This window comes from Thunnus thynnus, chromosome 3, assembly GCF_963924715.1.
Source record: "Thunnus thynnus chromosome 3, fThuThy2.1, whole genome shotgun sequence".
NCBI lineage: Eukaryota > Metazoa > Chordata > Actinopteri > Scombriformes > Scombridae > Thunnus > Thunnus thynnus.
The window spans coordinates 32,491,029-32,514,994 of NC_089519.1; the positions used below are offsets into that span (position 1 = coordinate 32,491,029).

At 39.9% G+C, this 23,966-nt stretch overlaps 1 protein-coding gene across 1 annotated transcript; it reads left to right on the top strand.

Annotated features, from left to right (window-relative positions):
* The first annotated feature begins 3,989 nt into the window (after positions 1 to 3,989).
* Positions 3,990 to 5,627, top strand: ier2b (immediate early response 2b). The gene has a single exon (XM_067585441.1). The coding sequence runs from the start codon at positions 4,180 to 4,182 to the stop codon at positions 4,735 to 4,737; it is 558 nt and encodes a 185-aa protein (XP_067441542.1). The 5' UTR covers positions 3,990 to 4,179; the 3' UTR covers positions 4,738 to 5,627.
* The last annotated feature ends 18,339 nt before the right edge of the window (positions 5,628 to 23,966 follow it).

Below are 23,966 nucleotides of genomic sequence, written 5' to 3' on the forward strand. Positions count from 1 at the left end.
GAAAGACTAGACCAGTGTGTTTTAGCCCAACCAGCTAACCAGTTTGCAAATAATGTGTGTATTTTGTTTACCATCCCAGGCATCCATTGGTTTCTATTCATTTCCACCCAGAGTGAACATTTATTGGCAAATTTATGAAACTTCACCTTCATTTTGGTCCAAGTATTCACATGAGTTAATTCATTGTTGACTTTTCAATTCATTCTGATGTTAAACCTGTCTGACATATTGTCATTGTATAAAGTTAATATGTGTAAGCAAACAGTGGCTTATTTACACAAGTTCACTCTCATTTTAGCTCTGTTTTGGTCTCCACCAGCTCCTGATAGAAGAAACTGCTGTTTACAGTCGTTGATAAATGCTCCACTATGCTCACCAGCTAGTTGCTAACTATGTCTTTCAGCTTCTTGGTGCTGGGCAGGTAGTGTTCAGTGGGTTTTTAGAGCGATTTCATTGTAAAAAGCTGCCTGTTGTGGCTCTGAGAGCGCTGAGAGAGTATTGTTGCGGGCCATAAAATCAAACAGTTAAAAGACACTATGTGTGACCCATTTCACCTACACATAGGAATTTGATCCATTGTTAACACAAAAAATATCAATTAGAGCAGCTTTAAACTGCACAATAATAATCTTACACTGACTAAAGTTAACAAAAATAGACTTCACTTTATTCATATGGCACATTTCACACTGTGCTACACAAAAAGACATGCAAGAAATAAGGACATTAAAACAGACCAGATTAAAAAAAATGGGTGGGTGTGATGGATTACACAGTTTAAGCAAGTTTAATTAGTCCGTTAATTAATTGTTAATTGAGAAATGAATGGAAACTAATGGCTGTCTGCAATAGTAAGTATTGTAGGAAAAAATGCATCCAAAAAAACTGTGTTGCCTGAGTTCAAAAATGTGAAGTACACATGATTTGTACTAAAAGAGCTAAAACTTGGCAGCGCACTGGTGTATAATCCTCTGAAACCTTTTAAAGCTCTACCACCTGCCAACCAAAGTGAGTAAAAACATACACCAAGTGTCTATGAGTCAGAAATTGTTTAAAATTGTGAAATGTTTTATCTTAACCATTGTATAATATGAATTATGGAAACATTTGTCCTGCTGTCTTTCTGTAAATGGGAACCGGGTCGTTTCCCAGTCCTACCAACCGGTGTTTATGTTATAGAGAGAAATGCTGTAAGTCATAAGTGAAGAAGCAGGCTCCACCCTCTTGTACACACACACACACACACTCCACCACCCATTTGGCTTCAGACAGAGGGAGTGTAAGTATAATCACACATAACACTGTCACCATAGCGACCAGTCGGGCGCAGACCTGAAGTGAAGTCATGTTTAGTTGTTTTCTTTGGTTAAGAGCCGCTTGTCTTATAGAACTACTGGGCAAATGTGCACGTTTTAGTGCAAACTGGGTTGTAATTTCTGTTTAATTGAAACTGTTTGCAGCATCGGATACTAGAAACAACAGATGAGGTTAAATCTCACTATTTCTGCTTTATTGCCATATATAACAAGTGCAGATGAAAAATCTGTACATGAAGATTGAGCAGGAATTCTCTTTTATTGTTTGTCTTTTCAGGTAACATGTACCAGAAGGCCTAAAAAACTGATTTTGATTCAAACTTTTGCATCTATATCCAATATGAGGCAATTAATTTAATGTATTATTGTGAGATATATCCATTTATGCAACTGACAGGGTAAAACTACTGGCTTTATTCCTTATTTCTAAAGGTAACATAAATGAAAATGCATTAAAGGTGGTATTTTTTTCATGCATAAACAATAATACATCCTGTCACTGTCATATCTTTGTATACTTACGCCTGGTTGAGACGTTTGGTCTACACGTTATAGTGTAAGTGTTTCTAAGACCATGTTCATGTCATGTGGGACGGGGGGGGGGGGGGTGATGGGAAAGGTTACCATGGTTACGGGTTGCATGTTTTTACAGTATCAGACTCAAAGCGGTGATTGCCAGTGTTACTGATAACAAGTGTAATTTGCACACTGAGAGAACAGTTAGTGTTCAGGCCCAGTCGGTCATGTGTGGTTGAGTGTGCTTGATGAAAACGGTTTTGAATTCATTTTAGTTGTCTTAACTTATGGACTTTGACTGATATATGACCTCTTTTCCATATATTTTAATTCCATGTGTGGCACAAGTGATATATATACACTCTCTCTCTCTCTCTCTCTCTCTCTCTCTATATATATATATATATATATATATATGTGTGTGTGTGTGTGTGTGTGTGTGTGTGTATATATATATATATATATATATATTCACACACACACACACACACACACACACACACACAGGGAATTTAGCATTTCAGCAGCACCAGAAATAGAACAAAAGCAGGTAGGAACAGGATACAGTTAAATGAAAAAAAAAAGTATACTCATTATATAAGATCTGTCCTTTTATTCTATTTTTAGGCTGTCTTTTTTAACTTCTAGCTGGGGGCAATGAATCATTTTTTCTTTTCAGAAAACTGACTGGTTTGCAGTTTTCTTTCCCTTGTTGATTAAAGAATTAACTAAAGAAGAAAAAATGAAAATCTGGTTTATCCTAGATAGTTGAAATGATGTGCAAAACCAACAGTGCAAATATTATTATTATACTTCTTTTTCAATTAAAATAGAAGCACCTCATTTATACATTTGTTCATGATTTATTGTGTTTAAAATATTTGACATTATTAAAAGACAGGTGTTAAGTAGGCTGCCTTGTCTGACTGCAGAAACAGCCGCTTTGTCAGTCTAACCTCAACCCTAAAAATCATTAGACTGACAGGTGCTATTTCCAACAGCACTTGAAAGCAGCATTACGGTGCCTGGGACTGACAGCCGCCTGCCGTTTGACCTCAGTCGTGCCGCTGCTTAGTAACCTTATTTACACCGGTGACAACTCCATATATGGCGTAGAGATGACGCCATCACCGCTGTGCCCGGGTATAGAGAGGGAGAGGGAGAGGGGGGGAGGAGGAGGGGCTGCGGTTGCGCGTTCGCGTCATGGCTTTTCCACTGTGCGCGTCCCCACGGGGCTTTACTACCGGATGAGCCATATAAGGAGGCTCAGAGCGCGAGTGAGTGACGTGATGTGTATGTGTGTGTGAGAGAAAGAAAAAAAAAAGAGAGAGAGAGAGAGAGAGCAGAAACTCCCCAGAAATTGGTGACACGTTTAACTCTCCCACGTAAATTCTTCGAACTGCTCGTGGCTTAGTTTTTACCAGAATGTAAACACTGACTGACATAATCTCACTCTACTTTCTGAAGCTGTTTTTAGTTCTATTTTTATTCCTCTTTCTCATATTTATGAACAATCGCTTGAATTCGTCCCTTAAAACACTTCCTCAAACATTGCTCAGCAAATCTGACACACTGAACTGTGAATGTCTATTTTAAAACAGAATATATATAGGATATATATATTTATATATATACATATTATATATGTGTGTGTGTGTGTGTGTGTGTGTGTGTGTGTGTGTGTGTATAATAAGACGTGAAGGTCTGCTTTCTTATAAAAATCTTGAATCGAGCGTCATTTCATGGTATTATTATATTACGACAGTTTATAGGCTAGTGATCGGTGTGTGTGAAATCAGCTTAATGTTTAGCTTACAAGGAAGCTGATGAAATGAGGCTGAAAATGAGGAAGAGGAAATAATAAAATATAGATGGTTGACTTTTAGAATCGAATCCACTAAATTGGACTTTTTCTTAATGGCCTGGCTGTGAAGAGAAGTGACCTGCAGCAGAAGCAGAAATCTAAATAATTAAAGAGATCAACTGTGAGAAAAAACGGTAGACGGAACAGATGGTGTCTCTCTCTCTCTCTCTCTCTCTCTCTCTCTCTGTGTGTGTGTGTGTGTGTGTGTGTTCAGTGCAGCTACAGCAGGTGTGGGCGGCGCCTGTTTGTCACTTACTGAGGAATGAACTCCACGTTACGTCAAAGAGGAAATAAAACGCCACCCTGCTACTCACACGCTCTCATTTCTCTGAGTGCAACTAATAGTGGATAGGTGAGATCGAGCTTAGACAAATCACAAACTAGAAACAAAAGTCTAACTTAGGACAGATAAAGCTCGTCGCTAAGGTTTAGCCTTTGGTGAAAGTGCCAAAACAACCGTGCGTAATTACGCATAAAAAAACAATGAGTGCCACAACCGCCATGGAAGTGAACGCCGAAGCCAGACGGATCCTGGCCGTGTCGATAAGCAAGCTGTACGCCTCCAGGACCCAGAGAGGCGGACTGAGACTCCACCGGAGCCTCCTGCTCTCCCTGGTCATGAGGTCTGCCCGGGACATCTATCACTCCTCTCGGGAGAGCGAAGAGCTATACGGCGCGCAGCCGGCTCCAGTGGAGCCGATGGACACCAGCTCCAACCCGGAGGAACAAGCCGGGCAGCCCGAGCCTCAGTCTGAGCCCCAGCCGGCACTGAACTCAGTCGAGCCGGCCCAAGAAGAGCTGGACAGCGCGGAGGAAGGGTGTGATATTGAAATCACAGAGGACAAAGAAAACATGAACCCGGCAAGGCAGTCCAGGAAACGCCGGGGCAAGGCGTCGGCGGCGCCTGACTTCCTTCCCAGCAAGAGGGCGAGGCTGGAGCCCGGGGAGGAGAGGTATGCGGCCCCTCTGGGCAGCTGTCGCGCCGGGGCAGGAGAGTCCCTGACCGCTTTGTCTCTAAATCGGGTTATACCTGCCTTCTGAACAGATGGAGGGAGAAAATAGCCTCCAATGCGACTTTGGAACGGAGTGATTTTCAACTCCTTGTTAACCTTAAAGGGCGGTTTGATCCCTTTGCGCACCAAGGAGCTGACCTACATCGGCAGCCCGGGACAGAAGGATTACCGGGGCCATGGTGCGACCTCTCCGGTCGATCTGTGAGTGTGCCTGCCGGGCTGGAAAAGCCCAAACAGAGATCAACAAGCAGAGAGGAAGAAGAAAACCGAGAACCAGTGGCCAAAGAAAAGAGAGCGACAGGCCGTAAAGTTTAAGGAAGAAAATGAAGGGGAACTGGTTGTGTTGCTTTTTGTTTCGCGGTGATTCACTTCAGTCAAATGAGTCCAAACAAGTGACTGCTGCTGACTCAAAGTGTGTGTATGTGTGAATCAGCGAAGAGTGATGTGAGTCAGTCAAAGAAGAAGTCAACGATTAACCACAGAGCAACACACACACACCACACACACACACACACACACACACACACACACAACCAGGACTTCAGGGAATTTCCTGCCTTTATACCGGGATCTCAACAGTAAAATAGGAAGGACAGTTGAGGCAGACTCACTGCCATACACACACACATTTACACACATTTACACACACATTCAACTGCTGCTGTGGACTTTGATAAATCAATACTACTGCTTGGGGACTACATACTGTGTTCACATGGTGCTTAAAAAAAAACAGGCTGTCCACAAGGTGTTGGAAGCCCATTAATCTACACTTTCTATGTTTCTGTGTGTTTTTTATGTCAATGAAATGTCCTTGTCTATGTCTGACCTGTGAAGATTTAATAGTACCTCACATTCCATGCTGCTTTTTTATTGAATTAATGGTGTAAATATTTTAATAAACATGCTTGAAACTGAGTTCAGTTGTCCTGCTGTCTTTGTTAATGTTTAGGTGATGTTTAGAGTTGCTGGGTAACACACACACACACACACACACACACATCCAAATTAAAGGGTTCACAGGGTCAATCCTTTATAAGAGGAAGGAGGTTGGTACAACCCAGCGCCAGTCTGGCTTGCAGTCACTAATCTCATGCTTACAGTAAGACACACACGCATTCAAACAAACAAACTCACTCACACACACACACACACACACATATGTGCAGCTTCCAGGGTCGTACTGTTTCCTGTGGATTATGACAGAATTATGAATCACATCCTTCCTTCCCAACATGACCTGACACCGATTCAGAGAGGGATAATAAACGAGTTACGCAACGTCACAGCAGCAGCTGGGGCCAAATACACCGCTGCTGAATAATGCAGAGAGCAGCAGGTACTGTTTACAACCTCGAGGCTTCTTCATCAGCATCATCATCAGCATCATCAGCAGAAGCAGCTTCCTGCCAGCTGATTGTAGTTACACCCTGAAATGCGATAAAGATGATAAGCAGGTTGTTCAAGTTTCTCAGGTAGTCGAGATCCCTGTCAACATCGTCATAATGTGTCATCCTCCTCCTCACTTTGATGCTCTTCTTCTTTCCCGCATATTAAAGCAACACCTGAGTAAAAAAGTAGGAAAAAAAGGAAGAATTGAGGGATGATGATGAAATAGTGTCATTATCTTAAAGTATTATTTCAATTTTATTACAACTTGGGTTTTATTTCTGTTGTTTTGACCATCAGTTCTATTAGTGATCATAACACTGCACTCATCAAAGTAACTGCTGCAGTTGTAAACAAGCCAATAAATTGCAATAAACCGGATTTATCCTTAAAGGTTCCCTACAGACATGTTGTAAGACATAATAATTTGTGTCTGATATGGTTTTGTGTTTCCGGCTACACAAAAAAAAAGTTCAATAACGTCACTAAAAATTCTTAAAAGGACACCCACTCCTTCTCCCTCGTTGAAAAATCCAGAATCTGCGAGGATGCAAATATTGCATCATCTCTTAAGTTGAACCTGTAACCAAACATCCCCCTTTTTTTATGTGCACATGCCTGAAAATGACATACCCTCACTAAAAGAGTTCCTATTCTTGAACCCTGTTGATTACAGTCATGAGTCTGGTTTGAAAGGTAACTACTGTAGTGTACTATCAAAAAGTCAGAATTACTACTGGACAAAAGATTCAAACAAAAGACTCTATTCTTAGTGTTTGTGCACTGGAGGCTTCAAGTTTCCACATCACACTTGAGCGTGAGCTGCATACTGGACCACGATTGGCTTACAAACTTATTGTGATGTCACCGATCCTGCACTTAGCTACACGCCTCAAAGTCAGATTTAAGGTCAGTACAGAGAAACTTTCCACTGTCAGCAGATGAAAAAACAAAACCCTGCACATACATCATTCTGCACAGTGAAACTCAAACATCCAAGTGAAGGAACAAGAAGAAGAAAGTGTTGGAGGACTGTAACGTGAGGTATTATCTGCTGAAACAGGACAGTGAGTGGGTCTAAACCAGTTGGGGGTTGTTAGATATGAAGAGAGAGGAAGTTTGATTTGATAATACAGTCAAAAGCTGAGATAGTTTAAGTGTTTTTTACAGTAAGTTCAAGTGACCACATCCGGGGACTTTTAACGGTTCATAACACTTTCATTATTATTGTCTTCTTGCTCTGTTTTAACGATGATAAGGAATAGAAAGTAGATGATGATGACAGGAAGGAAATAAGACAATGGGGATGTACTGGTGGCCTGTAAGTGTGAGAAATGAATCATGAGACAGGAACATCCCCAGTTCATGTCAGATATAGGAGCTTTTTAGTAATTACTGTGTAATAAAGGCAAAAAAAGAGGCTTAAATAAAGAAAAAAACTATGTGGCGAAGATAATTAAGATAATGAATATAAATAGGAATGAAAATGATGATACTGATGGTGATTATTGGTCCCTATAATCATCATCCTTTATACCTCTCCCTCACAATTTTTATTCACAGATTTTGTCACAATCATCCTCCCTTTTTATACTCTTTCTAATCAACTTGTCTCATCAATGTCATCTTCTCCTTCTGCTTTGTCTTCTCGCTCGTTTTTAATGATGACACAGAGAGAGAAGAAGACGATGATGATGATGACAGGGAGGATGAACGAGATAAAGAAACACACAATATGATGGAAATGATGAGGAGAAGTAATATGATTATAGGAATGAAAGTGATAATGCTAATCATGATTGCCGTTCTGGCCGTCATCATCATCTTCATCACCGTAATCATCATCTTTCTCTCCCGCCTTCTAATGATCTTCACTTTATTATTTTTCCCTTTTCAGCTATTTTTCATCATTTTTATCATCCTCATCATAGCATGAAAGTTAATTCTTGACCTTGAGAATAGTAGTCTGACTAAACAGTCCCAACTCAAGGACCGGCCCAACTCAAGAAGCTTTACCCGGAGCTTTCGGCTTTATTACACCATCTTCCTCATCAAGAATGACCTTTCACGCTTGACTTAAAGCCAAAAAGGGTGAGAAGTCCTGAAACTGAGCTTGTACGTCGACAGATTCATCTCCATGACAACTGAGCAAACTCTGTGAGTGATACAGTTGAAAGCTCAGAAAAAAGTTTGTAAGTGGACCTTGAGTTGGGATTATTTGGTCAAATTATCATGATCCTAGCCTGACATCGCTGGACCAATTTGTAAATGAGCAACTTTGTAACTCTTTTCCTTTAGGACCTCAGATCTGTGGAAACTATGAACACATTTAAACAGTTTAAATCTGCTTTTGTTAAGTTTTTATCAATATTTTTCATCTTTCACTTGTTTTTGCGTCTATATTTTTCTTTTTGTCTGTTGCTTCTGTCTTTTATCGCGAAGAACTTTCTAAAATATGCTCCACAAAGCTGTGCACAAATGTAAATATATAAACTTTACTTACTCATTTATTTCTGCAGCCCCTTCCTCCTCATCTTGTCTCCTCATACTCATCCTTCTTTTCAATAATCTTCATCTTTTATTCCCATCTTCAGCAGTTTCTATAATTATTTTCCTTTGTGTGCTCCCTCTTCCTCATCATCTCATTAGCGTCATCATCAACCTGAAATGTGAAACAGCTGTTCTCGACCTTTTTTGACATGTGGACTCAAACTTAAATCAGAGTGATGTTTACTTGTGAGAGTAGAGTTGTGAGCAGTATGGATGATTTCAAAGGCCAGAAAAGGTCACAAGAAAAAAGCGAAAGTGTCAAGAAAAGTCAGACAAATATAAACAAATGTTTGTTTTATATCGTTTTATCCCTTTAATTATCTTATGACGGCCTAGATTTTTCCTGGGACCAGTATCAGAGTTCAGACCGCCATATTTTAGGAACCTCAGATGTAAAATGCTCCATATTTGCCTTCACATGTGCGTTCAGTAATGTTGTTTTTATGTATCAGAGGCTCAGCGGCTGCATCATCACATCGGGAGTGTTAATGCCACCCAATAGCCATACAGCAAAACAGATTGAATGCACAAATAAACCCCTTTATCAGAGTCTTATACTGACCCCGATCTGCCTACATCACAACATGAAAGAAAAAACCCCACAGATCTGGGTCATATGAGGGGTTAATGCTTTCATTTTTTTTATTATTCATGTATAAATCCTTCTTTAAGCAGCAGTAATTATTCAGCTGGTGGATTTCAGGCTGTAATAGTGTTTATCATTTTGCATATAAAAAAAGGACTTGAATCACTCTGTGTGTCCTTGAAAAAGCAATGTAAGGTCATGATGGAGATTGTAGATTCATCTTACGTTACAATAATAATTCATTTTGAGTTATATGTCATATTAACCAGCATCCTTCGGTGAGCAGCTGACAGTATGAGCGGAGGTGGGATAGTGAGCTTTGATTGACAGAAATCTCTCTTTGATTGATTGAGTCATCACTTATTATCCTCTATCTCAACCCTCCTACAGATATATGTCATTCTTTGGTATGAAGTAATAAAAATCCGATATGTTTTTCCTGTGTAGACTGCACCTCATTTGTTTTGATCCCCCTGAATCTTCAATGCGGGAGCTCTCAGAACATCAGATGTGTCACTTTCACACTCCTCACAATTAGGATCAATTACACCTACGACTTAACCGCTCAGAAAAAAATAAAAAAAGATTGAAAGCTGAGATTCAGCGTCTGTTTGTCTGAAAGCTCCAGCTTATTCACAGACAGGCACAACAGCAGAGGCACATAATGTTCCACACTACCACTTAAATACATATTAAATCGTACAACATGTCCTTGGACGGTACATGTGCGCCAAACGTTTCTAAAAGAGACTGATTGTGGCTCAAATAAACATTTCCTAATTACAAAATAGAATTTCAAGGCTGTGGTCATGGTGGTGCTATTATTAATATAATTTGTTTATCAGTTTTTCAGGCTTGTGTGCTCTTACTGATGTACTGAAAGGAGCCTCGATAGAACCAGAGGTGAAAATGTCTTCTTCAGGGAATCTAATGGTGTGATTGCTTTGCTCCTTTTTTATTTCAGAGTGCTTTGCAGCTTTAGTAAGAAAAGCTGCTACTGAGTGTTTTCCCCTCTGAAGAAAAATTGGCTGTTGTTGCAGGAGGTAAACAAACTGGACACGATCTCAAGGACCTTCAGCATCAATTCTCTGCTATTGTCACTTGGTGTGTGAATTCACTTTTAGTGACAGTGCTGGGATACGTTACTCCTGTATAAAGGCTACTATTATTATTATTTACTACTGTGTATCAGAATGCTATTTTCAGTTGTTTGACTGTAATTTAAGTTACTTTCAGAGGTGAAAACGTAAACAAATGCGTAGCAGTAGTGCTAAGAACAATTAGTAGATTCATGGATCAAAATTTGACAAAAAAACAAAATAAACAATAATTTTGTAATCCTTTTTTTCGCTGATGAAAACTGTGAGATGCTGTTGAACGCTGCAGAAAAAGCTAGTAAGTGGATCTTGAGTTAAGATTGTTTTGTTTCGAATGTACCTTTTGCGCTGGGCAATAAGTTTGACAATCGATTAATCATTTAAGTCATTTATTGGGCAACAAGAGTCTACAGCCACGCTAGCAGCTCAGTGAGGCTTTGAGCTAAAAGCTAACATCAACATGCTAACATACTTACAATGATAATGCTAACGTGCTGATGTTTGGCAGATGTTTAGTGTCTTAGCGAGCCAACATTTGCTAATTAGCACTAAACACAAATAATGACTGAGGCTCATGGAAATGTCATTAGTTTAGCAGGTATTTAGACCAAAGTATTGAACGAATTCAAATTTGTCAGGATTCATCCAGAAGGGAACATGAATGTGTGTACAAAATTTCATGGCGGTGAAATCATTAGGATTCATCCTCTGGGGACCATGGATATCTGTACAAAATGTTGTACCAATCCATCAAATGGATGTTGAAATGCTTCACATGATAAGTGAACATTTTGAGGAAATTTTAATGGTCTTTTTTTCAAAAATGCACCAACCTGTAAACAGTATTTTGAAGTTGTAGCTAATCCAGGTGGCACTACTGCTAGCTACTTAAGTTCAATGGATAAAACTGGTATGATTCTATATTTTTCTACCTTTTTCTTCTTCCTGTTTGGCCCCTGATGAAACGTTGGGCTTTGACTCAACACAATGACATTTAAATAAAGAAGTTGATGACATGAACATCTGGGTGCGGTCCTCCTCCTTCAACTAGTTAAGATTTCCGAGGCTACAAGCACCAGCATAGAGTTGATGAGGTTGAAGTGCTTCTTCATTTGATATCTTTTTTCTTACTGTCAACAAAACTGATGAAAAGAGCCAAACCCAACAATGCCAACAGTGCTAGCCCATTGGTTCCTACTGGAGATGTAAATCTCTAAAAACAGGTTACAAATATATAGTTCTGTCTTTAACAAAGGCTCAGTAATTTCCTAAAACAGCTGGGAACTGTTTCTTACCAAACATTATCCAAAGAAGAGAAAATAGTGCATTTGTTTGTGACTTATTTCAGTGGCAGATTAATTGGTGCTCTGGTGAGTATTTCTGGCAGCAGGATGGTGTATGTGAGATTGAACTACAGTGGCTTCATTCATGGTAATGAAGGAACATGTAACTCAGTGCAGCAGTGTGGCTCACTGTAGTTTGGACAACAAGGGAAGGCCACAGCACAGATTAATAAGATAAATCAGGCTTTGGATGCACACAAAATGTGTAAAAAGGAGAAATTCATTGATGGTTTTGGGCCTTTTTATGAGATTATAGATTATAGAAAATCCCTGAAATTGTCCTTTAATCTATAACAAATGTAGTGGAGTAAAAAATGATATATTTCCTGCTACACAAATACATTCTCTGTGTGAAAAATACTGTTGCTACAGCAGGTGAGCAGCGACGGTTTCCCCTGAACCAATCGTGACGCGGAGCTGCTGTGCATTGCGAGGGCTGTATGTAAGTGGCTGCCTGATTAAGATGCAGAGTGCAGAGGCCAGACAGTCGCAGTGACGTGGAGCTCTAACAGCTCTGAACTAAAAAAAGAAACAGCGCAGGAAATGTCTTCACACAAAGATACATGCATGCATCGACAGGCGCGGCCCTGCCTGCGATGGAGGCAGATAAAATGTGTGACGAATGTGGGTTATGTGTGCAGACGTACAGGGGGGGCCAATAACGGATCTTTCGTCATGTTCTATGCCTCCGATAAAATATCTGCTTGATTGCATTTTATTCTTAGAATTTGTAGTGTTACACTGATTGTGTGATTAATCTGAATTAATTCCAATATCACATTTGTGCGTGTCACATCAACATTAACAAATACACTGACTATGAATATACACATTTATATATTACCTAATGATCATATATTAACTATATTATTGTAATGATCATTTTACTTATTTTTTTTCAAGTGATTAGAAGACTCTCTGTAATTAACTTGCCATAAAAAAATGATTTAATTTTAGATATTTGGCACCAAATATCAGTTTGTAGCTTCAAAATGCAAAAAGATCAGAGTCATCATTATCACTTAGTGATCAAACTGAAATGTGTGTTTCTGTGTGAGTGTGTTTCTGTGAACAGGAAGTCATTCTGTGTTAAAATTTGGTTAGAAAGTGGCTTCACTGGAAAGGAGGAGGAAGTAGTGTCACCCTGTGTGTGTGTGTGTGTGTGTGTAATCATTTGATGATCACATGTCAAGCGGTTGACCTCATGCCTCTCACAGTGCTGACTGTGTGACTGACTGAGACGTTTCGCTACAGCGGAGAGAACTGACTAATTGTGAATGTGAATGAGTAAGAATGCCTGTGTGTGTGTGTGTGTGTGTGTGTGTGTGTGTGTATGTATATATGTGTGTCTGGCAGAGACAGGAAGTGATGCGTTGATGCCGGCAGGCTACAGAATGTGTAGGAGGAGTCTATTTTAAGACTCAGCTGCAGAAGGACAAAGCTCTCTGATACATCTGGCCTTGTACGAGTGTGTGTGTGTGTGTGTGTGCATGTGTGTGTGCATGTGTGTGTGGTGCGGTAAGCAAGCTAACAGCGAGCGGCGATGCTTTTATTCTTTAAATGTCCTTAAAACCAACAGATAATTGTATCTTCTGAAAACATAAATCAAATTAAGACATAATTCTTGTGTTTTTAGCCTCTTTAACTGAATGCCGCTCAGTGTGTGTGTGTGTGTGTGTGTGAGAAACGGACAGACAGATGTGGTCGGACAGGATGATGAAGGTGAGGAGGTGAGATGTGAGGAGAAGGAGGGCTGCAGGAAGAGCAGCAGGCGTTCAAAGAGAGGAAGGAGAGGAAGGGGGGAGCAAAAAAAGGAAGGAGGAGGGATGTCAATAAAACGTGACTACAGAGGGAGGGGGTAGTGTAAGACACAGCAAAAGGCTACATGTGAGAGTGTTTGTGTGTGTGTGTGTGTGTGTGTGTGTGTGTGTTCCAGCAGCTCACATCAGTGACGTAGCGCCAGACGTAGACGAAAGAGAGGAGGAGGAGGAGGGAGTTTGAGGATGCTCGGCGCGTGGGCGTTTTAATTTCAACACGTTTTAAATTCTGAAGTAGAAGAAGAGAAGCAGCAGCTCGGTGTGTTTTCTTCAGGGTTGTTTCACCTGCGATGAGTCGATCCTCGGAGGGGTTTTTTAAAGATTGCTTGACTGCTTCTCGCTTTAATTCAGGCAGATCTAAAGGTCTGTAGGAAGGACTGAGGCAGATGCACTTTTAGTGGATTTTTTCTGTAGATAACCCTTATCCTAACAACATGACTACTGCATTTATGTCAAATAAATCGATATATATAAGGATATTTACATTTCCTTTGTATTAAACATCTGGAGTTTTAAAAATGAGAATGTTTTCAATGTAAAAAAAATAATGATTACACTCCTTTAACAAGCTGCTTTCAGCATTTTTTGGTAATGTATAGTGGTTATCAAGGTCGACAAAAGCTTGAAGACTAATGCAGTTCAACTGTTGTGTGTTTGCACACATTTTATTCTCTTAATTTGCGTTTTTTAGAATTTTTTGTTAACAGTCATGTTAGCTGGAGAATAAAGCTAATCTCCTTTTCAACATTTTGTGACTTGATATCTGTATATTATTCCATTACATTTATATTTGATCAGGTTATTAAATGAGTATGTTATTTAGTATCATATTCTATGTTATAATCAATCAAAAGAGATGTTTTTGTAATAACATCTCTAAAATTGAATTCTGTCATACATAATGTGCTTTTGTCAGTGAAACTGTACTGAACAGCAATTACTGTTGTTGTTCTGGTGGTTTTATGTTTAATGATTTGAGTTCGTTCGATATTATGAAGGTTTAATCATGTTACACATAACTCGATACTCCGACTAATAATTTGTTTCCCCTTTACTGAAACACAATCCTGTTCTATGTGGTTTTCTGTTCTTCTTGTGTAAATTGATTGTTGCTGGATAACAGTTAATAACGCCGAGTGATACTTGTCTTTGTACTGTTGTATGACAGAAAGCTGTCAGAAAAAACGGTAATTTATGTCTTTTGCAACAACGGAAGAAATATTCATTTCCTTTGAAAGTTGCGACATGACGAGTTTAAGTTGTGCAATCAAAAAGTAACTGTTGGCAGTAAAACGTAAACCCAAAAAACTACAAATATTAACATTTTTTTAATGATGAAGCTGATCCATGTGGTGCTTCTGACTACTTTATATACTGTTGAGAAGCTATATCTGTTAGCAGTTATTAGTATAGACTTTATGAATAGTTTTGTATGTAAGATGTTTATTTTTAAAGTAACCAATAACTACATCCATCACATACTGATGTAATGGACTTAAAGGTACAATATTTCCCTTAAAACAAGGCTGAACTGACTTGTTTTGGGGCCCCTCCCAACACCACCCTTTGTGTTTCCTGTCACCTCTACATGCGTATTAAGTACAGCACACACAGAGACCTGCCAGTACTCATACACTGGAATAACACTGCCTGGCCACAGGTTCCCAGTTAGTTTTGGTAACGCAACTCAAAGTTAAAGGCTGGTGATTTTCTGTTTTTCTTTTTTATAAACAAATCTCATGTGCCGAGCCAAACCGACAATGAATCGATCTACTTACAAGTATTGTGTATGTATCCAAAGCCTGATATATCTGTGCTGTAAACCTCCTTTGTTGTCCAAAAGCTGTTTAAAACACAATGAGTCACACTGCTGCACTGGGTGACATGTTCCTTCTTCCTGAACAGTTTAGACACGGTAGTTTGTTTAGAAACGGCTCCAAAGACTAATAACAGTGATCACGTTTTTCAGTCTCCGGAGAGTAATTCTGCATAATGCAGACGCCACTGAGCACGTGTGGGTTCTGTTTACAGTGTTGTGCTAGCTTGTTGTGCCAAATATCACAACCTCTTGACTTTTTCCAATGCACAATTTAGTATAAATACTAGGTAATATTGCCTCATCAGCATTAACACAAACACTGCAGCTGGTTATGAATCAATCCCACATACACTGTCTTGTTACTGTGAAAACTCAGAGCCAGCAGGGTCGGATTTAGTGATTTGGGGGCCTTGGCAAACTCAGTCATGGGGCCCCCTTCATGCTTTCTCTAATTGAGAATGTTGATATTGGTGGTGGTAGACAAAGCTGACAATACTTTTTAAAAGTAAAAGTCCTGAATTCAAACATTTACTTAGGTAAAAGTGCAGAAGTATTATTATTATCTTATGTCTGGTCAAGGTGGAACTCATTTTAGCTGCTTTATATACTGCTGGACTGTTTAATCTAAACATAACACATCATCTTTTCTCTGATGATGGTATATTTTGTGTGTAATTAATTTGTAAAGTAACCAGTAAAAAGCTGTCAATGAAAATGAAATACAAGGAAGTGTAGTAGAAGTATACAGTTGAATAAAATGGAAATATTAAAGTACATGTATCTCATAACTATAAGCATAATATTTAAGGTACTTGGTTACTTTTCACCATATGGTATTAAGGAGGTTGATTTCCATAACAGCAGTCATTTACCACATGAGCATCTCAATACATCTGAAAAAAAACTACATTTACTCAAGTGAGAACCTTTACATCTGTCATCAGACTATTCAGGTGTGTTATTGTGCGTGTGGTTGCAGGATCAATAAAGCAGACTAGAGGATGGGTAGAATGCATTCTCTCTGGTTTATTCAGGTTCTTTAGGAAGAATTCTGTTTGAAATTACAAAATGCACTGGTAGAAACAGCAGAGATAGATAGAGAAAGAAACAGAGGGAGAGAAAGAGATGGTCAGAGAAAGAGAGAAAGAGAGGGAGAGAGAAAGAAGGGATTTCATAGCCGGAATAAACGGGAATAACATCACCAGATTCAGGTTCAGGCAGCTCTTTACTCTCAAAGGGATTGTTTTTCATCAAGGAAAAGTTTTGTATTCCTTCTCCCCCTTTTTAAAATCATTTTTTCTTTTTTTTTTTTTTGTTGTAATGTTAGTTAAAGTGTTATCTATCCTTGTTCCCCCACGGTGTTTCTCCCGTGAAATAACTGGCAAATATAACAAACAAACATTCTTTGATTTCATCACCAAAGTCATTTCCATTTTTTGTCAGGATGATTTTTTTTTTTTTTCATTTTTGTTTGTTTTTTTTTTTTTGGTCAGGTTTTTTGTATTTTTTGTTTTTAAAAATAGAAGAAAAAAGAAACACATTGCTCTTAAAAACATCTATCTATATATATTTTTACATATATATACTTTTTTCTTTATATTTATTTTTTTAATTCCTGAAGTTGACTTGTTACCCCACATAGTGGCATGCACATTGCACATGCAAATCTGTAATTAAATACTTCTCTTTTATCTTAAATTGCCATGTATGTTTATTTTTTCTCTTTTATCCCCAACTTGCTGAGTGAATCCTGTATGGTTTTCTACTGTGGCACTGGTTCGGTTTCTACTGGGTCGAGTGTCGGATGGTTTGCGTGTTGATGGGATGGATGGTTTGATGGTAGTTGCTTCAGAGAGTTTCCTCAAAGCATCTGGACCAACTACGCTTTTATCCCCTCGGTGTTTAGATCCTTTTAAATTGTGATCATTAACCCTTTGTATCTGAGATCTGATTCTTTTCAACGTCTGTCATGTCTGGTTCTGCTCACGATAAGCGTGTTTAGGGCAGTTTACTTCCAAGTCTGTAGCTTTTTACTACTTTAGTTTGGTTTGTTCAATGCAGCCGACGCCACTTACAGCTGTAATAAAATGCTTTAACACACAAATACTGTGTATTATTTGTTATACTGTGATGTCACGATAGTTAAAATGTTGGATCGAAGAGTAAACCAGTATGGATACTGTTGAAGAAATCCTAGAAGAACCGACAAAAATATCCCTAATTTTTGGCTAGATTTTATTTCTGGAATTGACTTTCTACTACTTTTTACTACTATTAACTCCTTTTGGATGACAGGTTATGAAAACTCTGGAGCTAATGGTTCATTTTGGCCTTCGAAAGCCTAAAACTATCAAGTACAAAAGCCAAATAAATAAAATTTGTCTGTTTTGTTGCAATGAACTGTCGATGTGTTTGCACCCTCAGTCAACTTCACCAATCTTCTCTGACTAAACCTAAAGATGCAACAAGGAATCTAACCTTTTGATAGCAAGAAAAAGCTCAAATCTAAGCTCCGAAGGGTTAAAAAAAAAAAGATCCTGCTGATCTCCTGATCTTGTGGCACCTTGAGATGTTTTGAGAGAGGTCTAGGGAAGGTCTGAAGAGAGGTGAGAGCTAAACGTTGAGGACAGATCTTCTGGAAGCAACTTGTCTCCAGTAATGATGGTGATGGAAACAAATGGAGAAGAGAGAGAGAGAGAGAGGGAAAGAGAAAGAAAGACAGAAAGAGAGTGGGCCTTGAGGGTTGCTATGGCGACATAAGGAGACACTTCACCCATGTCTCACAGGAGTCATTTTTACTGTAGAGAAGTAAAGTACAGAGAGAAAACAGGGAAGTATGGAGCTCGGCAAGTATGAGGGGTTAAACTTTTGATCATTTGTGCTCACAAATCTATAATTTTCCTTCCTCACATGAATAAATTCTGCCTTTAAATCAATACTGTTAGCATCCAGCTCGCAGCTGTGTTTCAGTATAGAGGCACAGACGTATTACTGGACTTATTCGCTCAAATTAGTATCGATAAGTTATCGCATTGAGTGCATTAATCGCCTTGACGCTCTCTTAAACTGTTTTCATGCTACATTGCTTCAATACTCCTTGTTGACTCTCTGCTAAGCCCCACAAACAAGCAAAGTTAGTGACTAGCCAGTGAAAAAAGTTGAAAATCTAGCAGCATAAGAGCAAGAAGTCTTCTTAGAAGTTGGTGGAGACCAAAACAAAGCTAAAATGAGACTGAATATTGGGCTTACATTCATCAGGTGGACAAAAACACAACTCCAAATGAATGCTTATGTTACTCTGTGTCTGAAGGATGTGTCGGAAGCTAACTGTTTGCTAACACTTTAGCCATAACCAATTTATAGGGAGATAATATACCTGGCTTCAGGTTATGAGCTCCTCTGCCCGGAAGTGGCCAGGAAATGATTAGTGCAGCTTTAAACATGCTTTATGGAATAACACACCGATTCTCTTCTGTTAATTTGTGCACATTTACGTAATTTTAGAATACAAATGAGTATTTATTCCGGTGAGTAATTCACTGATTTATGTGCAGAAATCATCAATAAATTCAGCCCTGATACCTGATGGGCTCCACAAAGAACTGAAGGCACACACTGCAGACAAAACACCCACACACAAGCATGAACTCATTCAACCTACACAGCACAGCGCAATGCACACACACAGCTTTCACAATGAGCGAAGACGACGACGACAGCTCAATCCCACCACCTTGTGTTCATGAGCGGTACTGCAAGTAGATATGCAGTGGAGTCAGCAGAATGAGGAGGAAGATACAGTGAAGAAAGTAAAGTGAGATGAGGACAGAACTAATCAACAGCAAATGAACACGATGAGTTTTTCAGAAACTTTATAGATTGTTATATACACAAGAATTACAGAGCTGAAATATACAACAGATGGCATGGGAGAGAGGGAGAGAACGGGTTATCTACCGACTCCTCCACATCCCCCCCTGGACTCTCACTCTCACCCATCCAGGCTTGAATCAGATGAGGGGGTGAGGAGCGGGTGAGGGAGGAGGAAGAATATGGTGATGAGGACAATAACATCTTACATGTGCGCGCTGCGGCTGTCTCCGGTGGAGATATGATAGTGTCCTGTACAGTGTAAGGCACTGAGGGTTACCTACTGTAGCTGATGGTGTCAGGACACTATGCATGCGCGCGCGCACGCACACACACACACACACAATAAACTGACAAACACATGCAGGTTTACTCACTAGTACATGACTTCCTTGTGCATTCATACTCACAGCCAGACGCACTCAAATAGTGCTGAAAATTAGCCAATTAACTGATTAGCTGATCATCAAAAAATAAACCATTTTTTACAATTGATTAATAATTTCAAAAATTTCTGAATTTGTGAGGTAAAAATGCCAGATAAATCTTTGTCTTTTGAACTTTTATATATTTACTTCATCTTGGGCTCTGGGAAAATGTGATCTTCATCATAATCTATTTGTTTATATATAGAGGATAGTGCATATTAATTAACACGAATGTGCATAATAGTTTTACAGTAATATAGATTCACCTTTCATAATATAGTAACTGGTACTCTGAATTCGTATTATTAATCTACCTTTATTTAAATTTTATACTATGTTACTAGAAATACTATGTATATTGAGCCTCTTGGACACAAACATTTTCTCCAGAAAAAGTAAATTTCTATCTAATCTTTTGTTATCTTGTCTTATTGACATTTTAGTAATATATTTGTAAATGTGCTGAGTTTAGCTCAACTGCTAATTTGCAGCAAATACAATTAAAAATAGACAAATCAGATCAAACTTGGCATTATTGTAAATTAAATTAAAAAATTTAATTTCTGATATTTTACAGACTAAATGACTAATAATAAAGAAATGCCAGATTTATCAATAACACACACACAAGTTTGCACAGCTGTCCTTGTTAGGACATTGCATTGGCTTCCTTTCATTGTGGACAGTCTAACCCAAACCCCTAACATTAACCTAACCTCAATCCATACCTCACCCCTCACCTCAGCCAGGACCTCAGAAATGATGTTTTGCCTCATTAGGACTGGGATTTGGTCCCCATGAAGACCACTGGTCCCTACAAGGTTGGTGTTTATACTGAAAAAGGTCCCCGAGAGGTAACAAAAAAATGCACACACACACACACACACAAACACACACACAGAGTAAATGTCTCCCTGTCGCAGCAGTAGCCCCGCCCCCCTCACATTGGGACCAAGCGTGGGCGGATGATGGTGACAAAATGGCTTCTGAGCATGAGGATGAGCCCGAAAAGTGGTCCAGTGCCATTGTGAAATTGTGTGTTAACATCTCTACGACCTCTGCCGCTGCTCCCCCTCCCTCCCCAAAAAACTCACCCTCTCCACCCATAACAGGATCCCTACATCAATAAAATCTCTTTCGTCGCCTTTTGACGCCCCCCCCACCCCTCCCTCCCTGCCTCGCTCTTGACCCCCTACACACACACGCATGCACACATCTAGTGCTGTACAAAGGGGAGACCACGGCGTGGCTTCAGCTACATAAGCACAACTTTTGGCAGCACTACTGTACATTAAAACCCACTGTGTAGTTTTTTTTTAAAGAGAGCCCTTATTCGTGTTTTTGTCGACACATCGCCTCATGACTGACCCACTGACACAATTTCACAGCCGACTGAGTGGATGGGGTGGTGCGTTTGTTATTTTTCCTTCGTCCCAGGATGAAGAGGAAAAGAAAAAAAAATAAGTCAGAGGTTAAAGAGAGATGGGTGACAAAAGCCGAAGGTGGAGACACAGAAAGCGAATGACTGAGCAAAGACTTTGCAACCCTCCCCAAACCCCGTTCAAAGAAATCACTGAAACGACAACAAAAACAAAGAACGAAAGATCAGATGTTCACTTTTTTTTTTTTTTTTTTTTTTCCAAAGAATGGGATTTGTTCTCGGAAAAGCACACACACAACATGCTTTCACACAAGGGCAGTGTTGTGTGTCGGCCATTTTGGATCCGCTGTTACAATTCTGGACAAGCGAGTGGTGTTGAGGAGCCAAAATGGAGGTGGTTTGTTCCTGCCTGTCTGTCAACACGCTTGGCGTCGAGTGTAGGTGCGCCGGCAGGCTGCTGATGGGGAGGTGAGGGGTCAGAGTGTGTAATGTAGGTTAGTGAAAGGAGAGAGAGGAGGGGGGGGTCAACATTACAACGTCTGACGCCATGCCAGGTAAAACCATACAATAACTCATCTGAGGCCTGCTTGTTTTGTAGCTGACTCTTCTCTACATTGTCTACCTAACTAGCTACCTAACTCTAGAGGGACCTGAGAAGTAAGCAAACCGCTTTGCACCTCTGTAAACCTCTACACCGCCTGAAACTGGACCCAGGACATCTCTGGGATGGACACAAAATGGCGCCCTTGTGCCACGCCTGACAGGGAGGTGAAGCCAAGTGGGCTAGCTTGCTAGCAGCCTCTGGTATATTAATGATGATCTGTATGGATCTTGGATCCTTTTTTTTTTTTTTTTAAATTTTGGCAGCCTTTACAAAAATCTGTGATGCATTTAAGCGATTTAGCACATACCAGATGTGATTTCTCTATGTCAAGTCTAGTCTCTTGGCTAGTTCCTCGCCATGGCCCAGTCTCAAAATCACAGCTCTCCCTGTTTCAATGCTAGCATGGGAGCCAGTGGAACTCGACTTTTAAGGCGTAGTGTGGTTGATCTTGTCTACTACAGAGGGTAGGGGGGATGGATCGGGGTGGCAAGGGGCGAGGAGATTGGGGGGTGATAAATGTGACTCTGATACAGAAGGCACTGCGGCTCTGTAGGGGGTTTTGGGGAAACACCCCGCTTGCCATAACCTCCCAAAGGAAAGGAGGTAAAGGCAGAGGGGTTCAGGTTTGCGCCCCTCGACTCCCGCCAAACAAATAAACAATCAACAAAAACAAAACCCCCCCATCCCCATTTTCACTACATTATGCTCAACTACTAGGCCTGGAGGCAACACATTTCGGGAGAAGAGAGAAAGATGGGGAGGAAGAAGGGATCAAAAGACAGAGACTGAGAGGTACATGAAAGAAAGGGGGTTTCACTGTGGGTGTTATGTCAAGTGACGTGTGCAAAAGTGGTGTCAATCTTCATATTTTCTCAGATCCGCTTGTTCCTGTTACACTGATCCGTTTACAGTACCACAGCGTTGCAGTTTCTCCTCCGAAATAATACCATGAGGATGCTTATGAGGTCTGCATAGAGTCAAAACACGTGGACTGGGGTTTGTTTTCTGGCCTCTGCGACTGCGAAGAAAACAGTGCAAGGTTTCAAGAGTAGCTAGATCGTCGACCGTGTCATGAGCATGAACGGTATGCAAAATAAATAAATATCTGAAACTCTAATTATACTCTGTTATCTATAACTACATCTACGTTATTATATCTAGATTTATCTGTAGGTTATCATCTATATTTATCTATACTTTATCATCTTGTCCTAGAGTTATTGAATATTCAATAATTGTTGTCCCTCATAACAATAAGGATGAAATAATTCCTAAATGTTTCTGTCCTGTAATGCCTTTTGTATCTTCAGTGTCGCTCCCTGGCAAGCTTAAAGAACAAGATGTCAACGCAAATGGACAGAAAAAGAAAAAGAGAGACAGATAGATGAGGAAAAGCGTTAGGTGGATACTTAAGTTGGTTTTTGGCAGAGGAGGTTTCAGCCTTACTACAACCTCTTACGATTGGACTGTTGAGATTTGGTGACTTGGTTATCCAGACCTGAGAGAAGGGGTTGGAGGGGGAGGTCAGCATTGGCACAGACAGGCAGACAGAAGGACGGACGGACGGAAGGACATATGGACAGATATGGCATCTCCCAGGCTACATCCACGTCCCCTGACTAGGACTAGACTTCATCTTATCTTAAGATATAAGAATCAGATAAGTGGAAGGGTGGTTTACTTCAGGTCTAGAAATCAGGATGTGGCCTGGAGGCTGTCCTGTAGAGGGGGGAAGGTAGGGAGGATAATGTACGCTGATAATTGCCCCCTGATGGCGACAAAAAAGAAACACCACCACCTAATACTGACTGACACCAACACTGTACCACCAATACTGTGCTGTCACTGCCGGCAACTGATCTACACAAGAGAGTAGTGTGATCAGGCTGGTCTGAAACCTTTGCGGTGTAAAAACTTCTTGATCTTTGGGTTGGCTTGACAAGAGTACTGACCCCATGAATTAATGCAAGTCAGGGACCGAGGCTCCCCTGACCTCCACCTCCACCATTCTGAAGAGAGTGTATCATAACAGTTGCGTTACAACACGCAACGCTGCTAAAATGTGAATGTTCCCAAGCCACCATTGCCCCTAAATGTTGCAGGAAGGCATCAGGAACCCAGTAAACGTTGTTGGAACGTGGGGATAAAAACATAACGGATGTAAACGAGATGAGACATAGCATACTTGAACTCCAAATAACATGACAACAAATCTACAGCAACAGGTTCTATCAATCAATCAATCAATCAATCATCATCAGTATCATCATCATCATCATCATCATCATTGTCATCGTCATTTTGCATTGACATTGATATAATTATTCATAAAACTATCATCATTAACAATAATAAATCAAGTGTGGAAGAAGT